Below are 21,490 nucleotides of genomic sequence, written 5' to 3'. Positions count from 1 at the left end.
GATTCAGATGGATGTGAAGACTGCTTTTCTTCACGGTGATCTCCATGAGGAGATATATATGCAGCAGCCAGAGGGTTATGCAGTGAGTGGAAAGGAGAAGCTTGTATGCAAGCTGAAAAAGAGTCTTTATGGGCTCAAACAGGCACCAAGAGAATGGTATCATAAATTTGATACATTCATGAAATCCCAGAAATTCAGGAGAAGTGACATAGATCACTGCTTGTACACCAAGAAAGCTTTGGATGGCAGTCTATTAATCCTCATCTTGTATGTTGATGATATGTTGATTGCCGGGAAATCTCGTAAGGAGATGGATACCTTGAAGCAGAGGCTGCATGAAACCTTTGATATGAAGGATTTGGGTGATGCAAATCACATTTTGGGTATGCGGATACTTCGGGACAGAAATCAGCATGTGTTGTATTTGTCTCAGAAGGAATACATTGGCAAAGTCTTGCAGAGGTTCAATATGGACGGGGGGAAGAATACTAGTACTCCTTTGCCTCCATATGTGAAACTCAGTGCTATGGACAGCCCACAGTCAGATAGAGACAGGGCTGATATGGCCAAGATTCCGTATGCTTCAGCTTGTGGCAGTCTCATGTATGCCATGGTTGCTACTAGGCCGGACATTGCATTTGCAGTGGGAGTGGTTTCTAGATACATGGCCAACCCTGGCAAGAAGCATTGGGAAGCAGTGAAAGGTGTCATGAGATACCTGAAGGGCACACAGGATATGTGCATATGTTTTGGCAAACAGGATGCATTAGTGCATGGTTACACGGATTCGGATTATGCCGGTCATCCAGATAACCGGAAGTCTACTACCAGTTATGTGTTTACATTCACAGGAGGTGCTGTGTCATGGATATCCAGGATGCAAAAGTGCACTGCCTTATCTACTACAGAGGCCGAGTATATTGCAGCCACAGAGGCGCTTGCAAGGAGGCATTATGGCTATCTCGGTTAGTGGTTGATTTGGGTTATACAGGGGATATTCCACTGTTGCATTGTGATAGTCAGAGTGCCATCCAGTTGGCAAAGAACCCTGTCTTTCATGCAAAGACGAAGCATGTGGATGTGAAGTATCACTTCATCAGAGAGGTGATAGAGAACAAGCAAATTCAGCTTTTTAAGATTCATACGGATGATAACCCGGCTGATTTGTTGACAAAGAGTTTGCCTCCGGAGCGGTTTGCTCATTGCAGACACTTGATGGGCATTGGATGAGGCCAGTTTCAGCCTTGATATGGCCTTGTATATTATCATGTACATGCTGATTTTTCTTTTCCTTTACTTAAGGGCACTTTGTCTTTAAGTGGGAGGTTGTTGGGGTAAAGGCGTTATGCCCACCCTTATAGTGTGTACAAGCCCATAAGTTATAGTACATAGTACACTTACATAGTTGCCACACGTTTTTTGAAACGCGTTTTTGAAACGTGTTTGAAACGTTTCAAACAAATTTCCAAAAGTTTTTTAAAAGTTTTTTTCAAATTTTTTTTCAGGTGTTTTTTCCAGGTTTTTTTTAGGGGGGTGTCCATAAATTTATGTTTGGTACAGTTTAATGCTAAAATCTACATTCAACTTTCATATACATGTAACATGAATCATGATACATCATGAATGATGAATCCATGATTCAAATTTCATACTGAATCCTGATTCTTAATACATCATACATGATTACAATTTACATCATACAATGATCATACATGTAACATGAATCATGATACATCATACATGATACATGGCAGTCTTCAGGAATCAGGAATTAGATCATAGATGGCAAAAACCCATATAATTATTAATAGCATAACCAGTTTGAAGTTACAAGTTACAACTTACAACATACTAAGCAACATACTAAGCACTAGTGAATAGTGTCAAATGATAAATCTGAAATCTGAAATACAGATGTCTGTACCGAAAGACCAAATACAAAAACTCTGAAAAAACAAATGGTCTCCAATGTCTGGAGTCTGGACTCTCAACTCTAGACTCAAGTGTCAAGAGTCAAGAGTCACTAGTAGTAACTAGTAACTACTCAGCATCATCCTCCTCTGAGGAATGTGAGTCTGTGTCGTAAGAAGATGAAGCCTCAGCCTCAGCCTCAGCACTCGTAGATGCATGATCTGCTGATGTCGGTGCCCGTGATCGTGTCATAGTAGCTGGTGCCATCATCTCCTCATATAGCATGGCATAGATGTCGCGCTCCTCAGCAGGGATCTCTGGTACGTCCTTCACTTTCTCTATGTCGATCTTGTCGACATTCACTTGGCGCGGCTCAATGGGATTGCCTTGCTGCTCAATTAAACGGAGGTTGCAATGACAATACACCAACCGTTCTAATTGAGCAGTGGACAATTTGTTCCTCTTCTTTGTATGGAAGAGGGCCCATGTGCTCCAGTTTCTCTCACATGGACCAGAGCTGCAATCCTGTGAGAGGACTCGTAATGCAAGGCGTTTCTGTCAAAAGATAACAGAAAACTTTATAAATAATAAGAAGAAACAACTTATATAAGTTGTAAGTACTAAGTTGTTACTTCAAAGTGCAAACTTATTACATGTAAGTTGTAACTTGTCAGTGGGCACTTACCAGAACTGGAGTACCGATGCCATATTTCTCCCACCAAGAGACTGGCTGAAGCTGAGTCTCTCTCAAAACTGCAGTGGCTCTCCCAAAGGCATGACTCCCATTCCGAAATACTAGGAGCTCATCCTCTAACTTCCTGAGGAGCTGAACATCACCTCCAGTCCAGGTCTGGATGTAAGACTGCCATCCCTCTTCTAGCTCCTCATTGTTGAACTGCTCCTCATTCCGCCATAGTGGGTGTAGTATATGGGCAACCGCATGGATTGGCCTATGAAACCAATCCCATCTACGGTTCCACACCTCCCTGATGTCCTGGATCCTGTTCAACGACACTTGGAAGCATGGAATTAATATCAATGTATAATGTGGCCACTGGCAACTAAAAGAACAACAATGACATACAATGATACATACCTCTCAGCTGATAGTATAGTGCATCGATCTAGGGCCTCTCCAATGCGGTCCATGAACTCATATAAGAGTCCAAGGGTGCTGCCCTCCATGTCCGTAATGCGAAGCACACTATATATAGGCTGAGTGGCCGTGACAAGTGCAAGGGCCTCAGCCCACCAAGTGTCTCGCATTACCGCGCGCACAAATGCTACTGCCTTGGGATGCTCTCTATCATCCCATGCCATCCACTCCTGAGAGACAACAGTGCGGAGTAAACCTGTACGGACCCGCACAAGCCTCTCAACCACAATGAGCATGTAAGCAAACCTGGTGTTTGAGGGCTTCAACAACTCCAAATCACTGTGTGCACGAAACATAGCTAAAACCTTTGGCCTCTTGGTGACAAACTTCACCATGCTCCGAGAAGTACTAAAGAGGTCGGCAATCCACCCAATTTTGGCCACATCCTCTATCAAGAGGTCCAAGCTGTGTGATGCACATGGAGTCCACACTATCTTTGGAAACTCATCCTCTAACATCCTGCCCATAGATACACAATTTGACCCATTATCTGTAACTACCTGCACTATGTTCTCTGGGCCAATCTCTAGCACTGCCTCACGCAAATGTCTCCATATGAATGCTCCAGTAACAACTGTACCTGGAACCGAGGCATCAATGGCACGCAAAAACATTGTGCCCTTACAACAGGACACCAAAATGTTATATACATTTCTCTTTCTCATGTCTGTCCAGCCATCACAAAGCAATGTGCATCCATATTTCTGCCAGGTTGCCTTCAAAGGCTCCATCTCAAGCTCCACTGCCTTCTTCGCCTTCCTTAAGTGGGTTTTGCGAAGGGACTCATAAGATGGACCCTCCCACTCATACCCAATGCGGCTGATAGCTTTAATGGCCTTCTTCCAACGAGGAGTACGCACGACGTGAAATGACAAAGCGCATTGTATAAACAACTTTGTCAATTCACGTGTGGCCTCCTTGACAGCTTGCTTTTGTATGCCTGCTTTAATGCCTGCCCTCTTTAGAGAAGGCACGGTGGGCAATGAAGATCTGTGGGCTACAGGAATGGAGCTAGACCCACCTGCTTGACTCTGCAAATCATCCTCTGTCCTAGCTCTTTTGGACACATCACCTACAGAATCTGTATCCTGTACATCATCATCAATAGGCTGAATTCCCTTTGCTGCTTCATGTTCTCTCTTCCATTGCTGAAGAGACGCTACAACCTCTCTTGGTACTTGACTGCAAGGGCCAATGCCTTCCCCTCTTACTCCTGTAAAATGGGCCTTTACCCTAATAATAGACCCACCTGACACTTTGGCACAAAAATTGCATTTCCACCTTTCTGTGCCTGAACCCCCATATCTGCTCACAGGAGTTACGTGGTTCCACATGGCATCCTTAGCCCGAGGCATGATGAATGAATGAAGAAATTTGGGCAACCTGGCAAGAAATGCCCAAATTTCAAATCTGAAATTTGGTCCAAAATCAGAAAAAATCAGCATTTAGGGTTATTAAAAACCTGAGAAGCAGGGTGCGTAGGGGCCGGAGGAGTAGGCTTGGTGCGTAGGCAAGGTGTGCATGCACCAATGTAGGCAACCTGGCAAAAAATGCCCAAATTTCAAATCTGAAATTTGGTCCAAAATCAGAAAAAATCAGGATTTAGGGTTAGTACAAACCTGTTACCTACGGTGCGTAGGGGCCGGGGGAGAAGGACTGGTGCGTAGGTAGGGGTGCAAGCAAACCTGGAAGACTTCAAAGGCTGGAAACGTCTCTTTCAAGCGTCACTTTCAAAACTGAAATGCCAGGAGATACTGCATCGTACGTTTTCTATCATAAAAAAAAACTGGCCCAGCAAAAAAACGCGTTTCAAACGTTTGAAACGTTTGCACGTTTCAAACGAGTAGCCTAAAGTTTGAAACGCGTTTTTTTGCAACTATGTACACTTAGTACCTTTAATGTACTAAGTGCACTATGTGTACTAGTGCAATATACATGTGTGATAGGGGAGTCACACACTCATGCTATTGATGAGTTGACTTATCCCCACAACTCTCTCTCTCTCTCTCCCTTATTCTCTCTGTGTATGTCTCCCACACATGAATTAACCTAACCCTAATTCCATCTCTCACTCACAAGGTGTCCAACAAAAGCTTTGAAAACCATAACACCATTTGAGGCTTGGTATAGCCGAAAGCCAACAGTGGATTATATGCGTACATTTGGGTGTTTGGCATATGCACATGTGCCAGAACAACTCCGAACAAAGCTAGATGACAAAGCAATTAAATGCATTTTTGTGGGCTACAGCAATGAGAGCAAAGCATACCGTCTTTATAATCCAACTACACGAAGGATTTTTGTTAGTAGAGATGTGGTATTTGCTGAAAATTCAGAACAGCCCATGTACAGCTTGTATAAAAGCAATGATACAGGCATACATGACATGTTTGATGGACTTTTAGCCATTGTAATTAGGGGGGATTCAGATCAGCCAGCCCCAACACAACAAAATCCTCATGTAGAACATGTGGAATAGCCAGCCATTCAGCCTCCTTCTATAGAAGAAGTGGAAGATCTTGTCAGGGAAGAGTAAACAGCCATAGACACAGCCAAGTCAGTGCCAAGATGGTTGCTGAAAACTTTGCAAGAAAGCAAACTTGTAGCTCCACTCACAGGCAGAACAAGGGCTAGTTCCAGCCATGCTTTGAATATACATCGTGGGGAGTCTGCATTAGCAATGGGTGGTCTCTTTGATTCAGAAGAGCCTTCTTCTTACGAAGAAGCACATGAGAATGAGCATTGGTTGCAAGCTATGCAAGCTGAAATTTCTTCTATCATGAAGAACAATACATGGGATCTTGTGGAATTGCCTAAAGGCAAGCATGTCATTGGAACAAAGTGGGTGTACAAAGTCAAAAGAAAGTCTGATGGTACTAATGACAGGTACAAAGCAAGACTTGTGGCTAAAGGCTACTCCCAGAAAAAGGGAATAGATTATGAAGAGACTTTTGCTCCTACTTCGAGAATGACCACAATAAGATCAGTGATTGCATTGGCTGCACATAAAGGATGGAAAGTGTATCAATTGGACATCAAAACTGCATTCTTAAATGGGGATTTACAGGAGGAAGCATATGTAAATCAGCCCATTGGTTTTGTAGTTCCTGGTGAGGAACATAAAGTATGCAGGTTACGCAAAGCATTGTATGGGTTAAAGCAAGCTCCAAGAGCTTGGTATGATAAGATACATGCTTATCTAACCAGCCAAGGTTATGAGAAAAGTCCAGCTGAAAGCACATTGTATGTGAAGAAAACCGATGCCGATATTCTCATTGTCATCTTGTATGTAGATGACATGCTCATTACAGGTACTAGCAAAGCACAAATTTCAGATTTCAAAGCTGATTTGAAAGCTGAATTTGATGTCAGATTTGGGGCCTTTACACTACTATCTAGGCATACACTTTATGCATACAGATGATGGCATTGTTATGCAACAAACTAAGTACATAAAAAGTTTGCTAAAAAGGTTTCACATGGATGAATGTAAGCCCATTTCTACTCCGGTAGAACCAGGTGTACGGCTGACTATGCATGATATTGGAGAGCAATATACTCACTTATGGTAGTGCTATGTGTGAATAGGGCTTAACCAAGGGCACTTTTTCCCATGTGGTTTTTTCCCTTGGACATCAAGTGTGAAAGGACATACAATATTTTGTACTTCTATATTATATGGATGTGGCACACATTCAAGGGTTGACTTGCATTTTGTGGATACCACACTTTTGGCTCTCCCTCTCTCTCTCTCATTTCTGTGTGTGAGCTTTTCTACCCTGCACCTAACCCTAATGTGCAGGTTTGTGTGTGTGAGTATGTGAGTCCAACACCCAACAAACTTCACAAGGTTGCCTGCAGCAAGCTTGCGCTCCTTGTGATACACAGTCTGCTCTGGCTGCAAGATCTCCTCAAGCTCATCCACTTATGGTGGATCCTCAATGACCGTTTCATTGGGCTCCGGCCCTACATACTTGGATTCACATGAAAAGCATTGTGTATGTGCCAATGACTAGGTAATGCTAATCAGAAAGCCACTTCATTGATCTTCTCGATCACTCGAAAAGGCCCATAGTACCTGGTTGCAAGCTTAGAATATGCACCCTCTTTGCCAGGCCTCTTTGCAAGTCTTGCTTTCTCAAATTTCAGCAATACCCAATCATTCTCTTTAACATCCAATTGCCTTCTATGCTTGTCGGCAGCCTTTTTATGCTTGTCTTGTGACCTTGCAATGGCTGTCCGCACCTGAGCAAAAGCAATATCCAAGTCTCTTACATACTCATCAGCTGCAAATATCTCATCCTTTGTGCGAAGGATGGGTGGCAAAACCACCTTACCATAAACAATCTCAAACGGGGCCTTTCGTGTAGATGCATGCACAGTGTTGTCTGCAAATTCCACAAGCGGTAAGTACTTCTCTCAAGAAGACTTCTGATCCGCTACATAACATTTCAAGAGATCCAACACGGTTGAATTTGCAGCCTCACTTTGCCCATCCGTTTGAGGGTGATAAGCCGATGAGAAGTCCAATTTGGTGCCTATATTATCAAATAAGGTCCGCCAAAAGAGACTTGTAGCCTTGGGATCTCTATCCCCCACAATGGACTTCGGCATTCCATGATGCTTGAACGCTTGTGCAAGATATATTTTAACCATATACTCAGCTTCGATGGTCTTTTTGACCGGCAAGAAGTGAGCTTGCTTGCTAAACCTGTCCACAATTGTCCAAATTGCATCATTACCCTGGTGGGTGCATGGCAAGTCCATAATGAAATCCATTGTAATACTTTTCCATGGTTGCGTGGGAATAGGCAATGGCTGAAGCAAACCTGGTGCCTTTTGCCTATCAAATTTCACCTTTTGACAGGTGATACATGCACGTACATGTGCCTCTATGTCCTTCCGCATACGTGGCCAAAAGAAATACCGCTCAATCATGTACATAGTAGGTATTATACCTCTATGACCAGCATATGGAGGAGCATGGCACTCATCCAAAACCTTTTGCCTCATGTCAGACACCACACATAGGCAATTATCTTTCATGAGATAACCGTCTTTGATCACATATGAGGCATGTGCATGACCAGCCATCAAATCAGCCCAAATAGTGGCAAAATTAGTATCTGTATGATACAAATCACGCATAGAGGCAACCGAGATAGCTGCTACATATGGCTTTTGTGACAATGCATCTGCCACTACATTCTTCTTTCTTGGGGTGTGCAAGATCTGAAAATGAAACATAGAGAGGAAATTGGCCATCCTCATATGCGTCTTTGACAATTTAGTTTGGGTAAGAAAATACCTCAAACTCTGGTGATCTGTCTTCATAGTGAAATCAGCCCCAAGAAGGTAATGTTTTCATATAGTAAGTGCATGAATTACAGCGAAGAGCTCTTTCTCATAAATGCCAAGAGATAGCAATCTACGGCTCTCATAAGCCTCGGCATGTCTCTCTTGATTAAGGACAGCTCCTATGCAATTTCCAGATGCATCACATTCGACACTAAAAGGCTTTTGCAAATCTGGAATGATCAACACTGGACCATGAGTAGTTGCATCTTTCAATTTGAGGAATGCATCCCTCTCTACATTAGTCCATTTGAATGTGGCCGCCTTCTTTATCAAATCATGCAAAGGAGAAGCAATCCATGCAAAGTGCCGAATGAACCTGCGGTAGTAAGAGCATAATCCAAGAAAACTACGGATCTCATGCACTGAACTCAATTCGGGCCAATTCCGAATTGCATCAATCTTTGCAAGATCCATCCGCACTCCATCTTTGGACACAATATGCCCAAGATAATGTATCTCTGACAAGAAGAACTCTGTCTTCTTTGCATTTATGAAGAGTTTATGCTTACGGAGTTCTTCAAAAACAATGGCCAAATGAGCTCTCTGCTCTTCTTCGGTCTTCGAGAAGACTAGGATGTCATCAAAGAAGACACCTGTAAATTTCCTGTACCCACGGAATATGCGATCCATCATTCTATTGAATGTAGCCGGGTCATTTGTAAGACCAAAAGGCATAACAAGATACTCATAAAGCCCAAATGCTATCTTGAAAGCAGTTTTGTGTACATCTTCAGGCACTACATGCACTTGACGATATCCACTCTTGAGATCAATTCGTCCAAAGCATGCCGATCCATCCAACTTGTCAAGGATGTCGTCTATGCGTGGAATCGGAAACCGATTCTTGATGGTAAGCTTATTCAAAGCTCTATAATCCACACATACGAAAGGATCATCCTTCTTTTGAACCAAGCGGACGGGTGAACAATATGGGGAAGAGCTTGACTGAACCAAACCCTTCTCAAGAAACTCATTCACGTGCTTCATGATCTCCTCTTTTGGGATGCACTTACACGATAGAATGGCCTATTAGGTGGTGAGCTACCCGGCACGAGATCAACGCGATGATCTTTCGGTCGTACGGGTGGTAACTCATCAACAAAACAATCATTGTGCTCTTGCAAAAGTTTCAGCCTATCATTGCTAAGAGTGTTTACACGTACATTATTTTCCTCAACAAGATCTCGTACAAAAATCAAGTACGCAAAAACACTTTTTTTCATTACTTTCTTAATTTGTACATGAGATACAAGGGGAATAGTATAACCCTCTTCACCAGCATCAATTACATACTCTTGGCCTTTATGCATGAAGGTGATCTTGTTGGTCTTGTTAGCCTTGCATGGATCAATACGTGTATGCCAAGGCTTTCCAAGCAATACATCACAGCCATTCAAAGGCGCCACAAGAAAATCCTCATGATCCACATAGCCTTGAATGTGTATGCGCAACTTGCCAAAAATAGGCATGACCTGCACTTCTCTATCAACAAAGGCAGCCCCTGCTTCAATCTGAGGACCCATGTCCTCCACTTCAATACCCAAAGCAACTGCCATCTGTGTGGATATGAAATTTTCAGATGCACAATCATCAAACATGAACAAAGCGGGCTGATCCTTAAGCTGTCCCCAAGCTTTACATACAACCCTGTCTTTGCTATCATGTGAAGTGTTGCCCTGCACATCCGGAACCATATGCACATTAGGCTTTGATGCATTTGCATTATCAAGCTTCTTCTTGTTTGGGCATGCCTTTGCAATATGCTTGGTGCTACCACAAGTAAAGCATTTTCCCTCACTCAGATATTGCTTTTTCTGCCCCGGAGTGAGACCATAGTCTCTCAGTTTGAAGGGACGCTTCTTGGTAGTGTTATTTTCAGCCTTTGGACCATTTTTATCTTGGTTTTGGTCCTTTTTAGGTGGCTGTCCATTATTTTGCAGGTTTTGGACAATCCTTTCTTTGCCTTGAAATGAGGGTTTAGCCTTATTGGATCGACTCAATTTGAGTTCCAATGCTCGGTGGCGGTGGCGGCTGCGATTAGTTGGTGTAAGGTATGACTAGGATACATTTGTAGTCCCACTTTGTGCACGGGTTGCAATCCCAATTGAAACCTTCTCGTCCTTTTCGCCTCGGTGACATGTATAAATGGAGACACCTCCAAAAGCACTTTCCAAAACTTTTGTAGGTATGCATTTACCGATTTCTCCTCATTTTACTTCACCCAATTCCACTTCATTATTATCTTATTCAATGCATTGGGAGGCAAGAATTGAGCATAGAACCTCTCCTTGAACTCTTCCCATGATCTAATAGGATTCGGTGAGAGCTTCTCTGTGAGCCACCAATGGGCAGCAATGCCTTTCATGAACATGCTTACATGCCGGATCATGGATTTCTGAGTGAAATCCTGATTATTGAAAGCAATATCAAACTGGGCAATAAGCAAGTGCCTTTCATGCATCATATTCCGCATGATATGTGTCAAACTTCACAGATTTGTCTCTGGCTTTGAAGTCACGAGACTTTGATGCATGTGCCTGCATCTCAACATGTTTTCCCCCATGTTTGTCCATTGGGACAGCCCCTGTGACTGGCATCATTTTAGGACCAAAAGGTGATGCATAAGGCTAGATACATGTGCCCTGTAAGCATGAGGCATGGCTGGCCCCTCAACATGCATTGATACATTTTCAGCCATAGCTTCTCCCTCACGAGCACACTCAAAGGCATGAGTGGCATGAGAGATATGTGGAATACCTGCACCAACAGAAAATTACAGCCCATGTTGCATGTGTTGTGCATGCACATTTTTAGCCGGCAATGGCATTTGACATACATTTTGACCACTGCCATAGACATTGTATCCTTCACAGGCTACATAAGGTATTCCTGCATGGCGTGAAGTCACTGATTGTTCCTCTCCCATAGCATGGAGATTCATAGACATAAGTTCTTGTTCGGGCACCTGTGGGGATTCCAAGACATGTGGGATGGTTGCCTTTTTTGCATAGGCATCCTCGGTGCGAGCCAAGTATGCACGTGTTGCATCCCTCGATTGCATGTGCAACTCTTGAGCAATCATTGCCATTGCATGATCCATATAAGATTCAGCTTTCTTGGCCCTCAAACGGTCATGTACCAATAGATCCTCGCGGCAGTAGAGGTTCAATTCTTCTTCTTGTGCATGGAGAAGAGCCTGCATATGAGTAAGTTCAGCCCTCAAGACTATGGACTTTTCTTCCTGCATCTTCTCTTTGCCACGGGACGATTGTCCCACATATTCATGTTCCCTATTGTGCACCACATGAGTTTGCTCATCCTGTAAAGCATTGGGGGCATGCATTGCATTGTCCCTGCCTCTTGTTTTAGCATCTCGAACATTCATTGTATGGCTGTCCATAATGTTCTAAGTGTAGAGATAGCTAGTGTTCACGGTGATCGTCTCTCATGATAGAATTGAAAGAGAACTGTACTCTGATACCAATGTAACTTGGTTGAACACAATGCTAATCAATATAATTAAATACACTAAGATTTGATGGACACTTACTTAAATACAAGAAGTAAATTACTGAATTGACAAGAGACACACAATGAGCTGGAGCAGCCGACCCCTCCCTCAAATAAAGTATATTGATCTTGGGAGAATCAAGTACACAGTGTCATGGGCATTTTTGACCAGATTTCCATACCAATGCATATGAATACAGTATTGCAAACAAGTGGTTGTCGATGTAGATAGCAATCCACACTACCCTCTCAAGTGTCCATGTTCCCTACCATCTGCTCTCTATTGTTCCACCAACACATGGTAGCAACAATCTGCAAGAGAGCACGTAGGACAAGAGAACACTACACAAGGTATGTGATCTTGTAATCCGGTTTCTCCCTCCTGCAACTTGCTTCCATATTTAAGCATTAAAGCTTACTAATTGCAAGTAGAGTGGATGATAGCGGAAGTCTTCGCGATGGAAGTCCTTGGAGTGAAGAGATCTTCGATTTGTCGCATTTCTTCGCGACAAAAGTGTTCAAGAGGATGAAGGGAACCTTGGGAAAGCTTCCCCTATGGTTCAACTTGAGAAAGGAGGGTTGAAATTAGGGTTTTCAGTAAAAAGACCATAAATTACAGCAATAAAGAGAGCTGTTTTGCTGAATTTCAGTCATTGGGAGTGTGTAGGAGAGTGATTAGCATCCAGAAACACTCTTGGAAGCTTGAGAAACACCTTAGCAAGCTTGGAAATGGAGTTGGGAAGGAGAAAGTGCAGAAAATGCAGCCCAACAGTCCTCATGATGGAGGCGCCAATCTCTAGAGAGAGGAGGAGTGAGGTGGTGAGTTGTCCAGTGTAGGTGGCAGGCAGGTGCTTTGTGGAGCAAGCTAGAGTGGACACATGGCTGGTTACTCCCTTTGTACAAAGGGGATAAGGTGTGGGCGGTGGACATTGGGTTATGTCCACCTCGGGACATCAGTATGTGTGAACACCGGGTTGGTCATAATTTATAAGTGAGTTTTGGTCGCCCAAAACTTAATGAAGTGTGTACACACTCACTTATAAATTAGTGCTAACTCCTAAGGCTAGGTTTATGACCAATACTTACCACCTATCACATGCTACATAACCATGTCAGCAGACAGCTTCACACGCACGGTTCGCAGGCGGGCGTCCCCTTACCCGACACTACACATTGGTCAAGCAAGCATGAAAACAGCATGCAATTTCAATTGCAAGCAAGCACATAAAGGTGCTACGCAATGCAGCATTGGTATGGACAATCCTCGTTCATGAGACTATACCAAAATAGACGTGCTCTAGGCATGTACACGAGGTACCAGACCCAATGGAACACCAATCCACCAAGCATTTCTGGACATGTACACGGAGGCACAAGTCCCAACGGAAAGCCAAGTCCACAAAATCACATGAGTGGCATCAACCCCCGGCATATACAACTGCCATGGACACCAGTCCAATTTACATATATGATAAGAAAGCACGGGTGGACCAATTGGGTGGCCAAATGGTGACAATTAGTCCTGAGATTAGCAAGTACATGTGTGTGCACATGACGTCCCTATCACTGACTATGTCCTGCGGTAATTCGTACAGTCTAAACAATTGCTCGATAAACTGTCGTGCTAATTGCGTAGCTGTAATAGTCTTCCGGGTTGGTAAAAATCTAGCCATTTTTGTCAAGCGATCTACCACAACTCAAATAGAATCGTGGCCTTGATGTGTTCGTGGCTGTGTGGGAGGATTAGAATTAGGTTAGAGAGTAATTCATGTGGGAGACATACACAGAGAGAACAAGGGAGAGAGAGAGAGAGAGAGTTGTGGGGATAAGTCAACTCATAATGATATGAGTGTGTGACTCCCCTATCACACATGTATATTGCACTAGTACACATAGTGCACTTAGTACATTAAAATTACTAAGTGTACTATGTACTATAACTTATGGGCTTGTACACACTATAAGGGTAGACATAGTGCCTTTACCCCAACAACCTCCCACTTAAAGGCAAAGTGCCCTCAAGTAAAGGGAAAAAAAAAATCAGCATGTACATGATAATATACAAGGCCATATCAAGGCTGAAACTGGCCTCATCCAATGCCCATCAAGTGTCTGCAATGAGCAAACCGCTCTGGAGGCAAACTCTTTGTCAACAGATCAGCCGGGTTGTCATCCGTATGAATCTTAACAAGCTGAATTTGCTTGTTCTCTATCACCTCTCTGATGAAGTGATACTTCACATCCACATGCTTCGTCTTTGCATGAAAAACAGGGTTCTTTGCCAACTGAATGGCACTCTGACTGTCACAATGCAACAATGGAATATCCCCTGTATAACCCAAATCAACTACTAACCGAGATAGCCATAATGCCTCCTTGCAAGCCTCTGTGGCTACAATATACTCGGCCTCTGTAGTAGATAAGGCTGTGCACTTCTGCATCCTGGATATCCATGACACAGAACCTCCTGTGAATGTAAATACATAACCGGTAGTAGACTTCCGGTTATCTTGATGACCGGCATAATCCGAATCCGTGTAACCATGCACTAATGCATCCTGTTTGCCAAAACAAATGCACATATCCTGTGTGCCGTTCAGGTATCTCATGACACCTTTCACTGCTTCCCAATGCTTCTTGCCAGGGTTGGCCATGTATCTAGAAACCACTCCCACTGCAAATGCAATGTCCGGCCTAGTAGCAACCATGGCATACATGAGACTGCCACAAGCTGAAGCATACGGAATCTTGGCCATATCAGCCCTGTCTCTATCTGACTGTGGGCTGGCTGTCCATAGCACTGAGTTTCACATATGGAGGCAAAGGAGTACTAGTCTTCTTCCCCCCGTCCATATTGAACCTCTGCAAGACTTTGCCAATGTATTCCTTCTGAGACAAATACAACACATGCTGATTTCTGTCCCGAAGTATCCGCATACCCAAAATGTGATTTGCATCACCCAAATCCTTCATATCAAAGGTTTCATGCAGCCTCTTCTTCAAGGCATCCATCTCTTTACGAGATTTCCCGGCAATCAACATATCATCAACATACAAGATGAGGATCAATAGACTGCCATCCAAAGCTTTCTTGGTGTACAAGCAGTGATCTATGTCACTTCTCCTGAATTTCTGGGATTTCATGAATGTATCAAATTTATGATACCATTCCCTTGGTGCCTGTTTGAGCCCATAAAGACTCTTTTTCAGCTTACATACAAGCTTCTCCTTTCCACTTACTGCATAACCCTCTGGCTGTTGCATATATATCTCCTCATGGAGATCACCGTGAAGAAAAGCAGTCTTCACATCCATCTGAATCAAGTCCAGATCATCATGCGCAACCAAAGCCAACACAGCTCTAAGTGTGGTCATTTTGACCACTGGAGAGAAGATCTCATCAAAGTCCACACCATATTCCTGCTTGAAGCCCTTAGCCACTAACCTGGCTTTGTATCTTGGCTTTGCATCTGGTGCAACTTTGAGCCTGTATACCCACTTGCATGGCAAAACCTTCTTGCCTGTAGGCAAATGCACCAACTTCCATGTTCCATTTTTGTGCAGAGAATCCATCTCTGACTTCATGGCACGCTCCCAAAGAGCCTTGTCTGCCCTCTGTAAAGCCTCCTTATAACATGAGGGCTCCCCACAGTCAGTGAGCATCAAGTAGTCAACCCCTGGAACAAACCTGTCAGGGGCTCTGGAGGGTCTAGTGGACCTCCGTACCCAATGACCATCATTTGCAGGTTGCTGTCCAGCCTGCATATCACCCATTGGTGGCTCCTGTTCCATGCCATAAGGCTGAAAAATCATGCCCGGTATCTCCTCTAACTGTGGTATATCCATAGGGATATTTTCTGCCATCTCTGGCTGTCCATTTGGACCATTTTCAGCACCATTTAAGGGCTGGTTTTCCTGCTGTAATGGCTGATTTACAGCCCTTTGTTGTTGTCCATGATGTCCATCATCATCAAAGATGACTCTGCTAGGCTCCTGTTGCCTTGCAGGCTCCTTATACATGCATGTTTCATAAAAAATGACATCATTGCTGCGTATAATCTTTTTATTCACGGGATCCCAAAGTCTATACCCCATTTCACCTCTGTCACCATATCCTAGGAATATGCATTTGTGAGACTTGGGATCAAGTTTGGTGCGCATTTCCCTGCGTATGTGCACGTACGCAACGCAACCAAACACTCTCAAAGCATATTCAGCATATAAGTCATCATTCCTACCTCCTACATAGAGGGAAGCTGGCATCGAAGGGTGGACCTCAGCATTGGAGCAAGGAACAGTCCTTATCTTCAGCATTAACTCATCCATCTCATCCCGAGAAGGATCTTCATCTAGGACGGCATCATAGATCTATTTAGATCTCATTGTAGACCCATTCATTTAATATAGCTGCATTGCATTGCATTGACACTATCTGTCTATTTCTTAAGCATCATTAAGTGAAGTTTAGTCAGCCTAAGGTTGTGTTTACGACGGTCAATCTCTCACATGTCACACGAGGAGGTGCCAAAACTGCTGGTCCATTAGTACTCTCCATCTGGAGTATGTCTTGAATCCAGTTCCATTCCAAAAGAGCATGGACATTGTTCTCTTCTTCCAGTAAAGAGACGTATTGTTGGATGAAGTTGCCTAGGTTTCACTTCTATAGGCCACTGGGCTGTATAATTAGCGCCAATGCTTTTGTAAGCTTTTTTTGGCCAAAAATTGAATTCATGGCTTCTTATAAGGTAGGAGAGAGGCTATACATCAAATTAATGCATGGCTTGCGGGAAGGAGGGGGGAGAAGTGCACGTAGGAGAGAGAGAGAGAGAGGCTTCTGGAGGTGGGGCGGTGGCGAAGAGGTGGGGGCTGGAGCAGTTTGCGCACAAGGCTGGGGGGCAGGGGGAGTAGGCGCAGAGCGAGGGGTGGGGCTGGGCAGGAGAGCTCTCTCTCTCTCTCTCTCTCTCTCTCTCTCTCTCTCTCTCTCACTTATCAAGTATCCACGTGCACAAATGTTGTGTTCTAATTGCAAGTCTTATAATTGTAATGTCTCTTGATAATCAACAAACTTGTGCCATGTAAATTACATCTGTGCATCGACGAACCCAGAGAAACCATGAAGAATCTATGTAAATCTAATCGTAGTCCCAAAAATGCTTTGTAAACATCCTATTTGCCCTGATAAAATTTAGGCTAGTAGAACCACAATGTAGCAAGGTTAGAGCTTTCAATAGAGTAGCTTGAATACGTTTGAATGTTATATATGACATGTGTCACTAATCTGTTACCTTTTCAGGATTTGTACAGGACCATGCTATCTTCAGGTCAAAAAAGTAATGATATTATCAGAAAGGCACAGCAGAACTTTCTGGCAGGTGCTTTAGCTGGCTGCACAGCTCTTGTGGTTGTGTATCCTTTAGATATTGCCCATACCCGACTAGCGGCTGATATGGGGAGAACCGAAGCCCGACAGTTCAAAGGCTTGCTACATTTCATCAACACCATCTACAAGAAAGATGGCATTAGGGGTTTGTATAGAGGTTTGCCCGCATCCATCCAGGGTATGATAGTGCATCGGAGTGTCTACTTTGGAGGTTTCGACACCGCCAAAGAGGTCATGTTGAAGGAGTCCACTAGTATTCCATTCTGGAAAAGATGGCTGGCAGCTCAAGCAGTGACGACTTCGGCCGGCTTGATTTCGTACCCACTTGATACAGTCCGCAGACGCATGATGATGCAGGCAGGTTTGGAGCAGCAAATGTATGCCAACACTTTGGATTGTTGGAGGAAATTATACAGGACAGAAGGTGCCCGCTCTTTCTACCGTGGCGCTGTCTCCAATATGTTTCGGGGGACCGGAGCAGCATTGATTTTGGTTCTTTACGATGAGCTTAAGTATTTTATGGGTTGGACTGTGCCTAATTCACTGGATATGAACACTAGGTCTTGAGAAAGAGGATCACACTGGAGTGAAAAGTTGGCGGTGTTAGAAAATTGTAGCATATTTGGTGTTCTCTACACCATGACGTAAGAGAAATATGCTTGTGCAGTTTGTGATGCTGTTATCTGTAAGAACCAAGTTTGGAAATTCAGTCAGCTTTTTGGTTAATTTTCACCAAATCTTAGGGATATTAATTTTTGGGCAGACATTTGAATGCCTTTTTGTGCAGACATTTGAATAATTGAGACTCTCTCTCTCTCTCTCTCTCTCTCTCTCTCTCTCTCTCTGTATGTGCATGTGCGCATGTGTGTGTATCACCCATTTCTCTGAGTTGTCGTTTCTATTTCTCCTAAGATTTCCACTGCAATTTTTTCCTTTATAAGTTTTGACGTTTTCTAAATTTCCTCGCCATCTCCAAATTATGATCCACCCCACATTTCTCCTCTATTTCTCTCAACCTTTTCCCTCGTTTCTATTTAATTTTACAGATTTACCTTTCAACTTTACGAACTTGTTTTGATGTTTTCCAAATTTCCTCACCATCTCCAAATTATGATCCACCCCACATTTCTCCTCTATTTCTCTCAATCTTTTCCCTCATTTCTATTTAATTTTACAGATTTAGCTTTCAACTTTATAAACTTGCCATTTCTTAACCATTTTTGTTTCATTTCAGATGGTTTCTTTTGCACAGACATTTCCGTTTCCGTTTCTTGCAACTTGGGGGGGGTGCATTTGCACCTGTTTTGGTGTCCCAACATGTACACAAAGTGTGTGTGTTTAAATTGAAACATTGTGTATTGACTCTGACAAACACTTGTGGATGGACGGCAGTCAGGGAGGGCTGACATGAATCACCACAATAGGTATGGACTGACATCTGTGGGGGAGGAGTGTCACTGACGCTGGCATTGGAGTTGTTGTTGCACGGCAGTTGGTGATGCTATTGCCGAGAAACTCCTGTCTTGTCTACAGTGATAGCAAAGGATAACTCTGATAACCATGATTAGGCTTACCTGCATTTAGGTCTAATGGGCACAACCTACTCATCTTTTTTTTTTTTTTTGGGCAGAGTGATAAGAATGTCTTCTTGTTGCAGAGACGGTTATCAAGGATGGCCTAGAGCTGCTCCAAGCCCTTTCTAATTCAGTGTGTGTCTTACAGGACCATAAACAATCATGGTGGTGCCTTCTAAGCATTGCTGGTCTGGCCTTATTGGGTTGGGGTGGGAATCTGCAGTCCTGTAAAGGAGTACTTGGGGAAGATGAGGAAATTCACAACCTCAGCGAAGAGGTGAGGGGTGGGCGTTGTTTGTTAAGATTGCAGGGGGCAGACTCAGATACATTTGGAGTGGTGATCAATGTGAAGTGGAGTCCGGAGAGAGTGTGTGTGTGTGTGTGTGAGAGAGAGAGAGAGAGAGAGAGAGAGAGAGAGAGCATCTTAGATGATATGTCACAAGTGTCTCTATTATGCACAATAGTGTGAGAAAAAGAAGAAAGAAGGTCAAATGACTACTGTTATTTTGAGAAAGAAACACATGTCCCTGGGGATATTCATGAAACATCAGCAAAAGGGAGAGAGTACAATGTCTTCTAAGGTTGGATACGATTTATTAGATACGACAATAAATGTTGGATATGATCTATTAGACATTGCCATAAAGGTTGGATATGACTAATTCCAGCTCAAAAATGTGATCAATCGAGTGAAGCATGATACATGTGCATCTAGTGTTATTTTGAGAAAGAAACAACAAAAGGAAGAGTACAATGTCTTCTAAGGTTGGATATGATTTGTTATATATCACAATAAATGTTGGATATGACCTATTAGATATTGCCATAAAGGTTGGATATGGCATCTCCCCCGTACCCATCATTGTGGGAAGATTCTGCCACCCTGTTGGCCTCCTCGTTGGGAACCAGGCATTTGCGTCCTTGCTTCATAGTTATTGGTGAGAGTCCTTGGCTTCAAAGGTAAAGGCGGGTTGTCAATGAGGGAGCTTGGTGGAGGGAAGCTGGTGGTGGGGAGAGTTACAAAGAGAGTGTTCAAAGTAGAGTAGCCCAGCCCAGCCGCTCTCTCTCTCTCTCTCTCTCTCTCTCTCCTCTTACACTCTTATCTCTCTTTTCTTTTCTCTCTCTCTCTCTCTCTCTCTCTCTCTCTATATATATATATATATATATATATATATATATATATATATATATTCACTACTATCTCTTTCTCTCTTCCCCCTTTACCATCTCTCTTCTTTCTCTATATCTCTCTTGTCTCTCTTCCTTTTCTCTCTCTCTTTCCCTCCCTTCTACCATCACTCTCTCTCCCCCTCTCACTTTCTCACTCTCCCCCTCCTACTTTGTACCATCTCTCTCTCTCTCTCTCTCTCTCTCTCTCTCTCTCTCACTCACTCTCCCTTCTACCATTTCTCTGTGTGTCTCTCTTCTCTCTATCTCCATCTCACTCTCTCCCCTCCTACTCTCTCTCTCTCTCTCTCTCTTTTGCTATCTCTCTCTTTTCTACCATCTCTCTCTCTCTCTCTCTCTCTCTCTCTCTCTCTCTCTCACACACACACACACACACAAGTTATGTATGACATTTGTTTTTGTTACAATTTTGCTTTTTTACTCAGTAAATTCATTTAAATGATTTTCACATTAAAGAGTCCTAAAGTAAAGAAAAGCCACTTTGCAATTGATTGTTGAAAACTCAATTATTATTAAAATTTGTGTATTCAGAAATACGCTTACAATACCAAAGGCACTTTGCCTATACCTTTAACAAGGTAAGTTGAGTGATCTACACAAAGGACACTTCGACGACCTAAAACAAATTGCATATAGCTTAACATCACTCCTAGATGTTATGTGTGACATGTAGCAGCACTATCTATGTATCATATATGAGAACTCTTCTCAGAAGCATCAGTATTGACCTCTTCCTATTAAACATCACACCTAGATGTAACATGACACGTAACAGCAGTGTCTATGTACCAATCTTGTCAGAAGCATTCAGAGATATATCACTAGATATAGAAGCATCAGTATTGGCCTCTTCCTATTAAATATTAATAGTGATTAATGTGAGAATAAACAAGTGCTAGCTGGTTGTGTAAACTCGCACTGTATGTAGGCTTTAAATAAAGCGGTTTCAATGTGTGTAAACAACCGCTATAGTGTGTATAAGTCTTTTGTGTTGGAGCAACCTCTTAGAAAGATATTATGTAAAATATTGATGTGTTGCAAAGCCACAACTCTTAGGGACACTTGGCATCATATTTGAGATAAGGCATATGTGGTGTGTATGCTTCAGAATATGTAAAAGGGTTCTCTCCTATAAAAAAAGGACCTATGTCTATAATGAATTTATGCTAGGACCTATGTCTATAATGAATTTATGCTTTCCTGTACTCCCTCAATCCCTTTGCCCTTGAGTGCTGATCATCTTGTTGGTCATCATCTCTCTCTCTTCTCCCCACTAGTTGTGATCTTGCTCTCTTGCAGTAGGCAAACCTCACCCCTTTCAAATTGCCTACAATTTGTATCAAAGCAATTAGCTCTCCTTGCCAAGCTGCAGCCGATGGAGCACCACCATTCAGACGCCGCTTTAGGGCCTGC

At 43.1% G+C, this 21,490-nt stretch overlaps 2 protein-coding genes across 6 annotated transcripts in view; one reads left to right on the top strand and one right to left on the bottom strand.

Moving 5' to 3' along the window:
- Positions 1–18,052, top strand: part of LOC147631940 (ADP/ATP translocase At5g56450-like) — a 42,585-nt gene extending 24,533 nt beyond the window's left edge. For 3 of the 5 annotated variants that reach the window (XM_086808483.1, XM_086808484.1, XM_086808482.1), the window contains one exon: positions 17,229–18,052. In XM_086808483.1, the coding sequence (XP_086664609.1) occupies positions 17,229–17,882 (654 nt within the window). In that variant the 3' untranslated portion in view covers positions 17,883–18,052. The remainder of the gene's footprint in view (positions 1–17,228) is intronic. The other 2 variants (XM_086808485.1, XM_086808486.1) reach the window with 1 other exon arrangement.
- Positions 1,777–4,648, bottom strand: LOC147631941 (uncharacterized). The gene is made up of 4 exons (XM_086808930.1): positions 4,530–4,648; positions 3,008–4,450; positions 2,597–2,912; positions 1,777–2,466 (listed from the first exon to the last, which is right to left on the bottom strand). The coding sequence occupies exons 2-4, from the start codon at positions 4,420–4,422 to the stop codon at positions 2,041–2,043; spliced, it is 2,157 nt and encodes a 718-aa protein (XP_086665056.1). The 5' UTR covers positions 4,423–4,450; positions 4,530–4,648; the 3' UTR covers positions 1,777–2,040.
- Positions 18,053–21,490: the final 3,438 nt, after the last annotated feature.

Source organism: Cibotium barometz, chromosome 14 (genome assembly GCF_041138505.1).
Source record: "Cibotium barometz isolate CiBa-2024 chromosome 14, ASM4113850v1, whole genome shotgun sequence".
In the NCBI taxonomy this organism is placed as follows: domain Eukaryota; kingdom Viridiplantae; phylum Streptophyta; class Polypodiopsida; order Cyatheales; family Cibotiaceae; genus Cibotium; species Cibotium barometz.
Note: the sequence above shows the minus strand (reverse complement) of the source record. Positions and strands in the feature narration are given on the sequence as shown.

Excerpts from the sequence above, each read along its gene's own strand:
- LOC147631941 (XM_086808930.1), bottom strand. The coding sequence starts at position 4,422 with ATGCCTCGGGCTAAGGATGCCATGTGGAACCACGTAACTCCTGTGAGC. Across the intron at positions 2,913-3,007 it reads ACTATACTATCAGCTGAGAG|GATCCAGGACATCAGGGAGG; the intron begins GTATGTATCATT and ends GTCGTTGAACAG. Across the intron at positions 2,467-2,596 it reads GCATCGGTACTCCAGTTCTG|AAACGCCTTGCATTACGAGT; the intron begins GTAAGTGCCCAC and ends ATCTTTTGACAG.